The sequence below is a fragment of the Scyliorhinus canicula genome, chromosome 1, assembly GCF_902713615.1.
Source record: "Scyliorhinus canicula chromosome 1, sScyCan1.1, whole genome shotgun sequence".
Classification (NCBI taxonomy): domain Eukaryota; kingdom Metazoa; phylum Chordata; class Chondrichthyes; order Carcharhiniformes; family Scyliorhinidae; genus Scyliorhinus; species Scyliorhinus canicula.
Genome location: NC_052146.1, coordinates 170,948,567 through 170,962,557, shown reverse-complemented (window position 1 = coordinate 170,962,557; position 13,991 = coordinate 170,948,567). Strand labels below are relative to the sequence as shown.

General features: G+C 43.2%; 1 protein-coding gene across 6 annotated transcripts in view; it reads right to left on the bottom strand.

Moving 5' to 3' along the window:
• snx14 (sorting nexin 14) overlaps positions 1–13,991 on the bottom strand; it is a 202,198-nt gene that overhangs the window by 150,864 nt on the left and 37,343 nt on the right. For 3 of the 6 annotated variants that reach the window (XM_038802712.1, XM_038802733.1, XM_038802751.1), the window contains exons 3-6: positions 12,320–12,396; positions 7,897–7,975; positions 5,023–5,066; positions 2,993–3,080 (exon numbers count right to left, since the gene is read on the bottom strand). In XM_038802712.1, the coding sequence (XP_038658640.1) occupies positions 2,993–3,080; positions 5,023–5,066; positions 7,897–7,975; positions 12,320–12,396 (288 nt within the window). The remainder of the gene's footprint in view (positions 1–2,992; positions 3,081–5,022; positions 5,067–7,896; positions 7,976–12,319; positions 12,397–13,991) is intronic. The other 3 variants (XM_038802722.1, XM_038802742.1, XM_038802759.1) reach the window with 1 other exon arrangement.

The window sequence follows — 13,991 nt, the reverse complement described above, 5'->3', positions numbered from 1 at the left end:
ATTAGAACTAGAAGTCATGGAGAGCATCAACTCCATGCAAGCGGGGAAGGTACCGGGGCCAGATGGATTCCCGGCAGATTTCTACAAAAGATTTGTGCCAGAACTGGTCCCGCACCTGTGAGAGATGTTCACAGACTCGCTAGTGAGGAGCACCCTGCCACTAACACCGACACAAGCCTCAATATCGCCAATACCTAAAAAGGACAAAGATCTGAGAGGCCCATCACACTGTAGATGCAAAGATCCTGGCAAAAGCCCTGGCAAAGCGCTGGAGAGTTGCATACTGGAGGTAGACGCGGAAGACCAGATGGGCTTTGTCAAAGGCAGGCAGCTAACAATGAACATCAGGCTCCTGCTGAACATGAAAGTGACCCCATCCAGGGAGAGAACATCAAAAGTGGGCAACAAAGCAAAGCCGAGCAGTATCTTCAGCAGCAGTGCATGCCTCCCCGATGAACTCAATGAATTCTATGCTCGGTTCGAGCAGGAAACCAACAATCCGCTGTCGAGTGCCCCAACAGCCCATAACACACCCGCACCCACCATCACAGCTTCCATCGGCTTTCCCTCAGAAGGCAACGGATCCAGACGGGATCCCTGGTCGGAGAGCCTGCGCGGACCAGCTGGCAGATGTGTTTATGGACATCTTTAACCTGTCCCTACTCCGCTCAAGAGGGCCCCACCTGCTTCAAGAAGACCACCATCATACCGGTGCCAAAGATGAACCAGGCAACATGCCTCAATGACTACTGCCCGGTGACCCTGACTTCAGTCGTAATGAAGTGCTTAGAGAGGTTGATCAGGAAGCACATCACCTCCATACTCCCAGAACACCTTGATCCACTGCAATTCAGATACCACCGCAACCGGACCACAGCAAACGCCATCTCCCTAGCCCTATACTCATCCCTAGAGCATCTCGATAACAAGGACTCCTACATCAGACTCTTATTTATTGACTACAGCTCAGACGTCAACACCATAATCCCAGCCAAGCTCATATCAAAGCTCCAAAACCTAGGACTTGGCTCCTCACTCTGCAACTGGATCCTCCACTTTCTAACCCACAGACCACAATCAGTAAGAATAAACTACAACACCTCCTCCACAATAGTCCTCAATACCGGGGCCCCGCAAGACTGTGTACTTAGCCCCCTACTATACTCCCTATACACACACGACTGCGTGGCAAAATTTGGTTCCAACTGCATCCACAAGTTTGCTGATGATATGACCATAGTGGGCTGGATCTCGAATAACGCCAAGTCAGAATACAGGAGGAAGATAGAGAACCTAGTAGAGTGGTGCAGCGACAACAATCTCTCCCTCAATGCCAGCAAAATTAAAGAGCTGGTCATTGGTTTCAGGAAGCAAAGTACTGTACACACCCCTGTTAGCATCAACAGGGCCGAGGTGGAGATGGTTAGCAGTTTCAAATTCCTAGGGGTACACATCTCCAAAAATCTGTCCAGGTCTACCCATGTCGACGCTACCACCAAAAAAGCACAACAGCGCCTATACTTCCTCAGGAAACTAAGGAAATTCGGCATGTCCACATTAACTTTTACAAACTTTTACAGATGCACCATAGAAAGCATCCTATCTGGCTGCATCACAGCCTGGTATGGCAACTGCTCGGTCCAAGACCACAAGAAACTTCAGAGAGTAGTAAACACAGTCCAGTCCATCGCACAAACCTGCCTCCCATCCATTGACTCTATCTACACCTCCCACTGCCTGGAGAAAGCAGGCAGCATAATCAAGACCCCTCCCACCCAGCTTACTCACTCTTCCAACTTCTTCCGTCGGGCAGGAGATACAAAAGTCTGAGAACACACACAAACAAACTCAAAAACAGCTTCTTCCCCGCTGTTACCAGACTCCTAAACGATCCTCTTATGGACTGACGTCATTAACACTGTATGCTTCACCCGATGCCTATGTATATACATTGTGTACTTTGTGTTGCCCTGTTGTGTATTTTCTTTTCATGTACTTAATGATCTGTTGAGCTGCTCGCAGAAAAAAAACTTTTCACTATACCTTGGTACACGTGACAATAAAAAAAAGTGATCATCTCCCTGAACACAGAAAAAACCTTCGACATAGTTGAATGGGGATACCTCAGAGGTACTGGAACAGTTTGGGTTCGGGCAGGGTTAACCTCCTGGGTGTAACTACTGTACTCGGAGACATCAGACATCCAAACGGGGGTGTGTGTGCGTGTGTGTGTGCGCGTGGCCACAGCGGGAGGGGACGCAATTGTCTGTAACTATAGGTGCGGATTTCTGTTGATCTTTTCTATTTACCTTTTTTTTTTGCGCGGTTTTGTAATTTGTAACTTATGAATTGTGAAATAAGATGTGAAAATCCAATAAAAACACTTTAGAAACAATCTGCTCTCCTACAATTTCAACCTTGGTGCTGTACTGCAATATGGTATGGAACTCCCTCAGTGCTCTGAAGTGGGGCTTGTACCCACAACTTTCACTTCTGGAACAATATCTGTATCTGCCCTGCCTCAGCTTATCTGCTGCTGAAGCCCTTATCCAGCCAGCCACCAGGTTCCCCCCTCCTCCCCCCCCCCCAACCAATCCACCCATCCTTCCCTCCCCCACCCACCCATCCTCCCGCTCTCAGTTGCCTTCTCCAGCTCTACAACTCTCTGCGCTCCTCCAATTCTGGCCTTTTGTGCATTCCAGATTTTAATTGAACCAACAATCCCAGTCATACTTTCAGCTGCTGAGGTTTAAAGCTCTCAAATTCCCTCCATAAACCTCTCTTTGGCTTTGCCACTTTTAAAATGTTGCTTAAAATCTCTGTCATGTGTCCTAATACATTATGTCAAATTCTGTTTGCTAATATACCAGTGAGGTGCAATGCGATGTTTCAGTATAGCAGAAGTATTGTATCATTGCAAGTTTTCACTGTTATGAGCTTTGCCACTCACTGATTACTCATTATCTCCATAGTTATGAATTGTGTTTCTCACCTTCTGAGCTCGACGGACTAGAACAGCCGCAAAGAAGTGCAAAGTTACTCTGAGTTCATCAATAAACGCTTCGTCATCAGTCAAGTCCCTGCAAAATCAGGAAAAGGGTTCTCTTAACACAAGTTCAAATGCATTGGAAAGGTTTAAGCTAAGCATTGGATATTCAGACGTTCAAATCGGAGAGTAACATTGTCATTTTTGACTAAAATTTAACTTGCATTCTGTCCAACGAAATCAACTTGACTGTGGAAAGCTAAAAAAAAAATAGCAATGACTCACTCGTGCAAGAACAAATGGGCATGTGTAACAGGCTAAAGATCGAAACAGACACCCACGAGTACTAATGCCCCTCAAGATGTTTCTTCCCCTTATCTTCCTCTGACCGCCATCACTTCTTCTCTTCTCACCTTCACATGGACCATCGCTAACTCTTCCTTTCCTCAATGTCCTGTCTCCCATTTCTGGGGAAGGCTATCAACAAGCATTCACTATAAGCCCACTGACTCCCACAGTTACCGCAACTACACTTTCTAACACCCAACACTCTAGGTTTTCATTCCATTCCCCCAGTTTTTCCATTTCCTTTTCATTTATTCTGATCGTGTAACCTTCCAGACCCGCACTTCTGATAAGTGCTCCCTTTTTCTCAGCCAAGACTTCCAGCCCTTGTCACTGTTCCCTCAGCCATGTCCAGCCCATTTCCCACATGTCTGCTCTCGCCCCTTCCCCCTCCCTCCCAGAACCACGATTGGGTTCTCTTGGTCCTCACCTTTCACTCCACGATCCTCTGTATTCAACAGATCATTCTTCACCATTGCCAACAGGATGCCACCTCCAAACACATTTTCCCCTCCTCTTTCAGCATTCCGAAGGGACCGTTCACTCTGGGACACAACGATCCACTCTTCTACCAGCCTCGACGCTCTCTCCTTCCCACTGCACCTTTCCATGCAAGTGGAGGAGATGGTAACATCTGCCTTTGACCTCCTATTTCCTCATCTGCCAAGGCTCCATATATTCCTTCTAGGTAATGCAGCGAATTACCTATACTTCTTTCAAATTAGCGAACTGCATTTACAGCTCACAATGGACTCTCCTCCACACTGGAGTGACCAAACCCAGTTTTGGGGCAATTTAGCCTACCCTTCACATCTTTAGGTTGTGGGGGCGTGATCCATGCAGGCATGGGGAGAACGTGTAAACGCCACATGGACAGTGACCCAGGGCCGGGTGCCGTCAGACCTGCTGAGATTGGCCAGCATTTTCTGTATTATGCTTAGATCAATGATAGACACTCCTCCCAAATCTCATTCCGATTTGCAGTGAAGTCAAGGGTTGCAGTGGAAATCATGCAGCCAGCGTTTGCACACTCTACAAATCAACTGCTTTCAAAGCCATGGCCAATTTTCCCAGTTATGTAACGCAGTCTTCACGGAATCCCTGCATACTAAATTCTTAGAGAGTTGGTGACTAATTACAAAAAAATTCTGCATTACCAAAAGGTAAACTATGTGGTAGCGTAGCCCCTTCAAGAGGCAATGGTTCACGGATCACATGACCCCCCCGTGGGGCCTAAAGCTTGGGGGTGAGCAAACTTCGGCCAATCACAGGCCAGAGGAGCAAGGGACCCGGAGTATGGGATTAGTAGTCAAGGGGTAAAGGCCTGTATTGTCGTTGCTGTGTCTATATACAAGTTTACCTCTTTGCTGCTCAAATAAATTCCTTTGTGATTTAAGTAGCCTCCTCATTGATACCTCGTGTATTGCACTATACATTTAAAAAATCAATCAAGTAAAACTATGACAGGAAATACGACTATGTATGCACCTTTCAAACCAAGTGAATTAATCTATTTTAGGGCTTTATTTATTATAATTTCAGAACAAGTTATTGTGTCAAAGTAAAATGCAGGTGCTCAATGTTGCTTTGGAGGAGAATAACTTTTTAGCTGAATTAATGGCTTTATTGTTTATTATTGCATTTAAATTCCAGTACAATATTCCAGTACAATAAAATGAACCACATCTTACCTATACCAAGGATGTACAAAGTTTTCAATCACCAGTTCCAGTATCTGCAGAAGGCAAAGTTCCAGGATTAATACAAAACTTGATTTTACAACTTCTTGAAATATTTGATTATGCAGATAAACATGATTGCAGGCCTGAACAGACTCATGTTAGAACTTTTTCCACCATTACACTGTTTTTGAGAACTTTTCAGGGAGATCTTAATTTAATTTTCTAGCTCTGACTGCATGTTGAGAATATTCAATGTATGATACAAATGGCATCCTAATGATTTTCTGTTGAATATGGGCAATGTTCATACTTGGGAACACTCCAGTGATAAATACAAAATGTCCATATTGAAAATTTCCACAGAATCATGCAGAAGGTGGCCACTCAGACTACACCAGCTCTCCAAAAGAGCAACTCACCCAAACGCCATTCGCCTGCCTTCTCCTTGTAGCCCTGCATATTCTTTTCCCTACCTACTCTGTTCAGACCTCTCATGATTTTGAATCCTCTACAAAATCTCCTCTCAAACTTCTCTTCTCCAAGGAAAACCACCCTAACTTCTCCAATCTAGTTACGTAACTGAAGTTCCTCATCTATGGAACCATTCTCGTGATTCATTTCTGCACTCCCTCCAATGCCTTTACATCTTTCCTAAAAAGTGTGGCACCCAGAACTCTCAATTTTCTTGTTAAGGCCAATCCAGGGTTTTATACAAGTTTCGCACTGCCTTCCTTGCTCTTGTACTCTATGACTCTATTAACAAAACCTAGATTACTTTATTAACCACCCTCTCAACCGGTCCTGCCACCTTAATTCAATAATTTATGCACACGCACATTCAGCAACCCTTTAGAATTATACCCTTGTTTCTCTATGTTCTTCCTACTAAAATCAATTACATTATGTTTCTCTACATCAAATTTCATCTGCCTCCTATCCATCCATTCCACCAGCTTGTCTATGTCCTTAATTGCATACTATCCTCTTCACAGTTCATGATGCTTATACATTTTGTCATTTGTAGATTTTGAAATTGTGCCCTGTCCAAAGTCCAATCATTGATATGCCAGGAAAAATAAGGGTCCTGACAGCAGCCCCATGGAAAATTTGCGAAAACCTTCCTCCAATCCAAAAATCATCCATAAGCCACGAGTCACTCTTTATAATTCAATCAATTTTCTATCCATGGTGCAATTGTCCCTTTTATTCCATAAGCTCTTACTTTGCTCACAAGTCTGTTGCGTGGCACTCTATCAAATACCTTTTTGGAAATCCACGTACACATCACCAGCATTACCCTCATCAACCCTCTCTGTTACCTCTTCAAAAAATTCAAGTTAAACACGATTTGCCCTTAACAAATCCATCTGAATTTCCGTAATTTTAAAAAAAATAAATTTAGAGTACCCAATTATTTTTTTCCAATTAAGGGTCAATTTAGCATGGCCAATTCACCTAACCTGCACATCGTTGGGTTGTGGGGGCGAAACCCACGCAGACACGGGGAGAATGTGCAAACTCCATACGGACAGTGACCCAGGGCCGGGATTCGGACCCGGGTCCTCAGCGCCGTAGGCACCAATGCTAACCACTGTGCCACCGTGCTGCCCTGAATTTCCGTAATTAACCCGCAGTTGTGACTATTAATTTTGCCCCAGGGCAGCACGATGGCACAGTGGTTAGCACTGCTGCCTCACGGTTCTGGATCACTGTCAGTGTGGAGTTTGCACATTCTTCCTGTATTTTCATGGGTTTCACTTCCACAGCCCAAAGATGTGCAGGGTAGGTGGATTGGCCACATTAAATTGCCCCTTAATTGGAAAAAATGAATTGGGCACTCTAGAACATAGAACAGTACAGCACAGAACAGGCCCTTCGGCCCTCGATGTTGTGCCAAGCCATGATCACCCCACGTATCCACCCTATATCCGTAACCCAACAACCCCCCCCCCCCCCCCCCCCCCCCCCCCCCCCCTCTCTTAACCTTACATTTTAGGACACTACGGGCAATTTAGCATGGCCAATCCACCTAACCCGCACATCTTTGGACTGTGGGAGGAAACCGGAGCACCTGGAGGAAACCCACGCACACACGGGGAGGACGTGCAGACTCCACACAGCTAGTGACCCAGCCGGGAATCGAACCTGGGACCCTGGAGCTGTGAAGCATTTATGCTAACCACCATGCTACCATGCTGCCCCTAAATATCTAAATTTATTTATTTTAAATTTTTGTGCCCCAATTTGTTATTTCTAGAAGCTTCCCGACTTCCCCAAAGTTAAACTGACTGTAATTGCTCGACTTATCTTGACACCCATTTTGAACAATGATGTAACATTCACAATCCTCCAGTCCTCTGGCATGACCAGAGTTGAAGAAAGACTGAAAAACTATGACCAAGTCGCCGCAATTTCCACAATCACTTCTCAGCATTCTTCGGTGCAGCTCAACTGCTCTTGGCGCCTTACCAATTTTAAGTACAGGCAGCCAAATCAATACTTCTTTCTTTTCAATTTTAAACCCTCCAAATGTCTTAACGGCCTCCTCGTTCACTATGACCCCAGTAGTATCTTCTTCTTTGGTAATGACAACATGCAAAGTTTTCATTTAATACCTCAATTATGCACTATGCCTCCATACTATCACAAATAGCTAGTCTGCTGTATGGGTTCTACATGATTCAAATTGTATTAAACTCAAGACACGGAGATACTCACATTATGCACGGTAACAAGCATTTGCAAAGGAAACTTTAATGCCGAGTCATTAACGAAGGGAACATGACAACTGGATTTTCGTTAACAATTATCCAAAAAGTTCAAATCGTTTCAAATGAGCAAAAGGTATGTGACTCCTGCATAACAAGCAATAGGCGAACTTACTTCAGAAAGAGATGCATCCACCTTTGAGCTAATTGTCAAACCCAGCCACGGCTGGTAGTTTTCCAAAAGTAGCGTGGCTCTGACAACAGATAACATAGTATTATAAAGTAGCATTTACCCATAAACAGTCTTTGTCGCTTTTTATTTGAAGATAGATGCAAGTGAAAAGAATTAAAGAAAAATAACCCCCGCTGAAGATTCCACTTGAGATTAGGTTTAGACAAGTGGAGAATCGGACATGAACCCAACATATCAAAAACATGCACCCTGGTTAAACTCCTGACCACGCTCCCCGTCATTCACATACTACAGAAAATCATGTGGCACACATCAAACATTTTAAAAGGCAATCATAATTATGAGGTAATATATCAGAGGACAAAAAAGGCAAAGGGATAGGCAATAAATGGTAGGACAGAGTAATTACTCACTAAACTTACTGTATTCCCGAAAAGTACATCTTTAAATGAAACCACATTTGAACAAATCAGATTTTCCCATTACAATCAATGTAAAAGATGGGAGAAGTTTCACGTCAGAAAAGGGCATTATACCCTGCAAGTTGAAACACTGTTCATTTCGAAATTCAAATATTTACAAATATTTGTAAATAACAATGTAAAAAATTTATAAAATATAGCAATATACCTCAGCGCAGAACAGCACTAAAATGGAAATTGCAACACTCTGTATGAATTCTGGCCACATTATATCCGCAACATTAAAGTGGAACAATTTAAAATGGTGCAACTTCAAATGGGGGCTCACTGGACTGAAACATTGAGAGGAATAGAAGGACCTAGGAGTACAAGTCCACAGGTCCCTAAAATTTTAAGAAAATTAAATAAAGTGGTTAAGAAGGATATAGGATAATAACCTTTATTGGTCAAGTTTATAGAGAGGTTATGGTAGAATTGTGTAAAACTCTACTTAGGACATAGCTAGTGCTAGTCACTGCATTACAGGAAGAAGTGATAAGCCTGGAGATGGTACAAGGAAATTAGCTTGAGGACCTTTGACGGAGCAATACAGTAAGGAAAATGTGTAATTTCTTTAAAATGTCTGTGGAATTTGTAATTGTTTTAAGAATGTTTGAAAAGGACTTTGAAGCGTTTGTGTCAAACGTAAAAGGATCAACTGTAGTTTTTCTCAGATAAGAAATATTAGTCCACGTGACCTGCAGCCACAATGGAGTGCTACAAGCAGGGGAACTGGGAGTAAAGGCAATCAGTGCAAATTTAGACACAAAAGGTAAGGCAGACAGAGACAGAAAGGGAAACAAAGAATTCTTGAGGAAAAGAAACAAATCACTTTCAGGAGGAAAGGAGACAGGAGCTCTTGATAGTACAGTGCAAGCTGAATAGAAAAGGTCTAAAACCTAGAAACCTGCATGAATAGCTCAAAGACGCTTAAGAGATGGGTGTTTTCCCAGATGTATTCAAACCATGAACCAGCGTGTTATTGGTTGTTCGTTTGAAAGGGAACTCTGGAAACATCTTCAGGACTGTTGTGATGCGAGGGAGAACGAGTATGTAGAAGGGGCATTGCTGATGATATTCATACTCATGAAACTCAGAGGCTACGGTTCTTGTCGTTTGGGACTCCTGGCCTACCTTAAGTGAATAAGGAACAGAATATGGTGGAATTGTATAGTGCCAGATGTCTGCAGGAAGTGATGCGGGTGGTTGTGTAAGATGTATTTTTTGTATCGACTAAGTGAAATTAAGCTCTTTTTGAAGTGTCATGTTTACCATATTAAATGAAAGGTACAAGAAGTTAAATCTTGTTGGAAATCTCTTTATTTGGGAGTCATTTGGTAAATTCTGTTTAGAGTTCCCCCAAAGGAATGCCAACACTGCATATAATGCTACTACAGTTATAGCTCATTCTGGTCATTGCACTATAGAAAGTGTGATAGAAACCCTCATTGTATTTTTTTTTTTTTAAATAGATGGATTCATATTTGAAATGCTGTAACTTACCTAGAACTGGAAAGTGGGATGAAGTTGGATATCTTTTCAAGCAGCACAGATATAATGGGTTAAATTACCTCCTTCGGTCATAAATTTCTAGAAGCAATGTGTGCATTCTCACCTTAATCTATCCTCATTCCAGCTCATTATAATTACTCTTTGCAGACCTACTATGAGCTGCGATATACCTGCAACGGGATTCTGAGGCCTCCCGTCCACATGTTTCTCAGCGACGCGAGGCAGCGCACCGTTCGCTAGCAGAGGTATTCTCTGCTCCCGCCGCTGTCAATGGGAATTCCCATTGAAGTCACCCCACACCGCTGGGAAACCAGAGAATCCCACCGGCATGAACAGCCGGAGAATTCTGGCCATGGTTTGTAGTAAAACAGAAAATAAGCAGAACAAATAATGCTTACAATTTTCAGTCACTAAACGAGTATTACAGTTGACTGTTGCCTGATAAATATGCTGTCTGAACTAATCGGTAGCGCACTGTAATGCTGCATCAAAGTGGCTTCACTTAATAGAACGACATGCAGCAACTGACATACAAAGAGGATAAATAGTTTAATACTTCATATCAAGACTTCATTACATGATGCTAACTAGATTGTAAACATAGTAATACCTTCCATAATACAAATCTGCATTCCACTCGATATGAATTTCTACCAGGGAGATGGAGAATTTACCCAACCAATCCATGTAAATGTGAGGGACTCACTTTTATAAATTAAAATGTACAAATCCAAAGATGTGCAGGTTAAGTGGATTGGCCATGATCAATACGCAGCGTCACGGGGATAGGGTGGGGGAGTGGACCTATGTAGAGCGCTCGATCGGAGGGTCAGTGGAGACTCAAAGGGTTGAATGATCTTCTTTGGCACTAAGGATGCTATGGATTCTAATAAAAATTCAGAGAAAGAGCAGGAGAGTGGGACTAATTGGATAAACCCACAGATGCAATGGTCTAAATCAGGAGTTCTCAACCTTTTTTAACCCATGGACCCCTTTTCCTCTCAATTTTTTTTGTGGAGCCCCATAGCCATTCCACAGAAAAAAAAGCTTCTTATATGCATAGTAAACTAATCCTAACGTCCATCTACCTTACCGTGAGGGTTGGAAACGAATTAGCGGTATTTTCGTACGTTGCCAAACTTATTCTAATATGAAAAGTAATGAAAAAAACTTTTTACTGACTAAATTGAATTAAATTACTCTAAAAATAACCAATTCATATCAAATATACACAGTTTCTAGTGATTACTGTGTTAAATCATTCATTAAACTTGTCAAGGAGAAACGTGGCATAAGCGTCAGGTCAACCGTGGGTATTTAATAAGCTGCTTCTGTCATTAAAGGTCCTCCGGGCTGTTCCTAGGGGACAATAGCCCGGGCAATCTTCAACAACAATTGTCATTAAAGCACAATAAACCCATTTGTCATCAACCGGTATGGATTTTTTTTTCTCAGAATACAGTACCACAAAAATAAACACAGCAAATGCACCTTTTTGGTTCTGAGCCCCTTCAGCCCTCAAGGTAAATTAGATAGATTATAATCTCTCTTTGACCTTTGTCAGTGCGAGAGAGAGAGAGAGGTGAATATTCATCATGAAAACAAACATTTTTTTCTTAGAACATAGAACAGAACATAGAACAGTACAGCACAGAACAGGCCCCTCGATGTTGTGCCGAGCAATGACCACCCCACTCAAACCCACGTATCCATCCTATACCCGCAACCCAACAACTCCCCCCCCAACCTTACCATTAGGACACTACGGGCAATTTATCATGGCCAATCCACCTAACCCGCACATCTTTGGACTGTGGGAGGAAACCGGAGCACCCGGAGGAAACCCACGCACACACGGGGAGGACGTGCAGACTCCACACAGACAGTGACCCAGCCGGGAATCGAACCTGGGACCCTGGAGCTGTGAAGCATTTATGCTAACCACTATGCTACCGTGCTGCCCCTACTTGATTCTCAGTAATAACAATTGTTCTGAAGTAGAATTGCTCTATGGACCACTAAAATATCACCGTGGACCCCCAATTGGGTATTTTTTTTGTGTGGACCCCCAGTAATGTTACATGGACCCCCAGGGTCCATGTGGACCCCAATTGAGAACCACTGGTCTAAATGGTCTCCTTTTGAGCTGTATGATTTTATGTTCCTCCTAACACAAGTACTAAACCTTCCAGGTATTTTGAAGGCAGAAGGTATTGCATGACCAATGAAGAAACAAAGTTGATGCAAAAACACGATCACTCCCCTTCCCTTACACCAATGGACTGCTGCTACATAGACAAACCAACACAAAAACATGTACATAGTTCCAACTTGTACACATTAGCCTCGAGTTATAAACTTCAAATAATCTCAGTGCATTCTACCCAGTTATATTTTCTTGCAGGAATAATACTCTTTGATGATGAACTTACTTATGTCTTTTACATTTGACTTTCCCACAGACAGCACAGCTATGACCTTGAGGAAACAATTCTTGCTGTTCCAGCTGCTGTTAATAAGAAAAGTAAAATTAGCAAAACACGGACTTTGAAACCAAACATAATAAACATTGCATGTACAGCATCTATCTTGATGGATGAATATTAAAGTGCAAATGAAGACAAAGAACTATTATCATAAATATAGCTCATTTGCACCTCACAGTATAGTAATCCTGTTTTTGCAGCGTTACATCTCCAGATTCACCTCAAGGAAAAGATTTGCTTATTTAAACTTAAAAAGAAATAGCTTCAAAATATGCTCAGAGTGAAGAATGAGACGGTATTTCAATTGAGAGGGTGGTGGTGCAGTAGGGAAGAGTGTGCCTGGTAAAGCAGATCAGGTACAGGGTTATCACCTCTAGCACCTGGGTCTATTTTTGACACAGACTGATGGAATCAAAGTTTCCCATCTGCTAGATGCCAAGGGGCTGCGGTGAAATAAGGATAGGCAGCTTCAGCCCGATTCAGCACCAACTCGCATCGCCACTCAGAGGCTAGCGTGGACAGAAAAATATCAGTTTGCTGCAGTGGGTAATCATATATCATAGAATTTACAGTGCAGAAGGAGGCGATTCGGCCCATCGAGTCTGCACCAGCTCCCGGAAAGAGCACCCTACCCAAGGTTAACACCTCCACCCTATCTCCATAACCCAGTAACCCCACCCAACACTAAGGGACACTAAGGGCAATTTATCAAGGCCAATCCACCTAACCTGCACATCTTTGGACTGTGGGAGGAAACCGGAGCACCTGGAGGAAACCCACGTACGGGGAGGATGTGCAGACTCCGCACAGACAGTGACCCAAGCCGGAATCGAACCTGGGACCCTGGAGCTGTGAAGCGATTGTGCTATCCACAATGCTACCGTGCTGCCCTCAATCATATGAAGTTGGAGTAAAGCAAAGTACTGGAATGTAGGAAACTTATTCTACCTCTAATTGTGCTGCCCTCGACTTCAAGGGTGCCTGAAAATAAATGTGCTCCATTACAGAAGCTCAATTAATAAGCACAAGAAGAAAAAGAGAAACACATTTCTGCTTACACAAATAGTAACCAGTCTACACGAGAATCCTTCCCAATTATTTTTAAATGATATTGCCTTCTCATAAGTAAGAACTAGCAATCACATAGAACCATAGAATTCCTACAGTGTAAAAGGAGACCATTCGGCCCATCAAAGAATAATACAGCAAAGGAACAGGCCCTTCGACCCTACAACCCTGTACCGGTCATGATACCAAAACCCTCAGCACTATCTTGTGCCGTAGCCCTCTAAATCCATTCTATCCATGTGTTTGTCAAGATGCCATTGAATTTGCACTGAAAGAACACCCCACCCAGGTCTATACCCAGTCATATTCCCATAACCTATACATCCCTGGACACTAAGGGCAATCCACCTAACCTGCACAATTCTGGACAGTGGGAGGAAACCGGAGCACCCGGAAGAAACCCACACAGACAGTCACCCAAGGCCGGAATCGAACCCGTTTCCTGGTGTTGCGAAGCAGCAGTGCTAACCACTGTGCCACCGTGCTGCCCTGACTGTTATGCGAGAGTAACTTCCTTGAATAGGACTCCTTTACACCTACAGCTTCACCT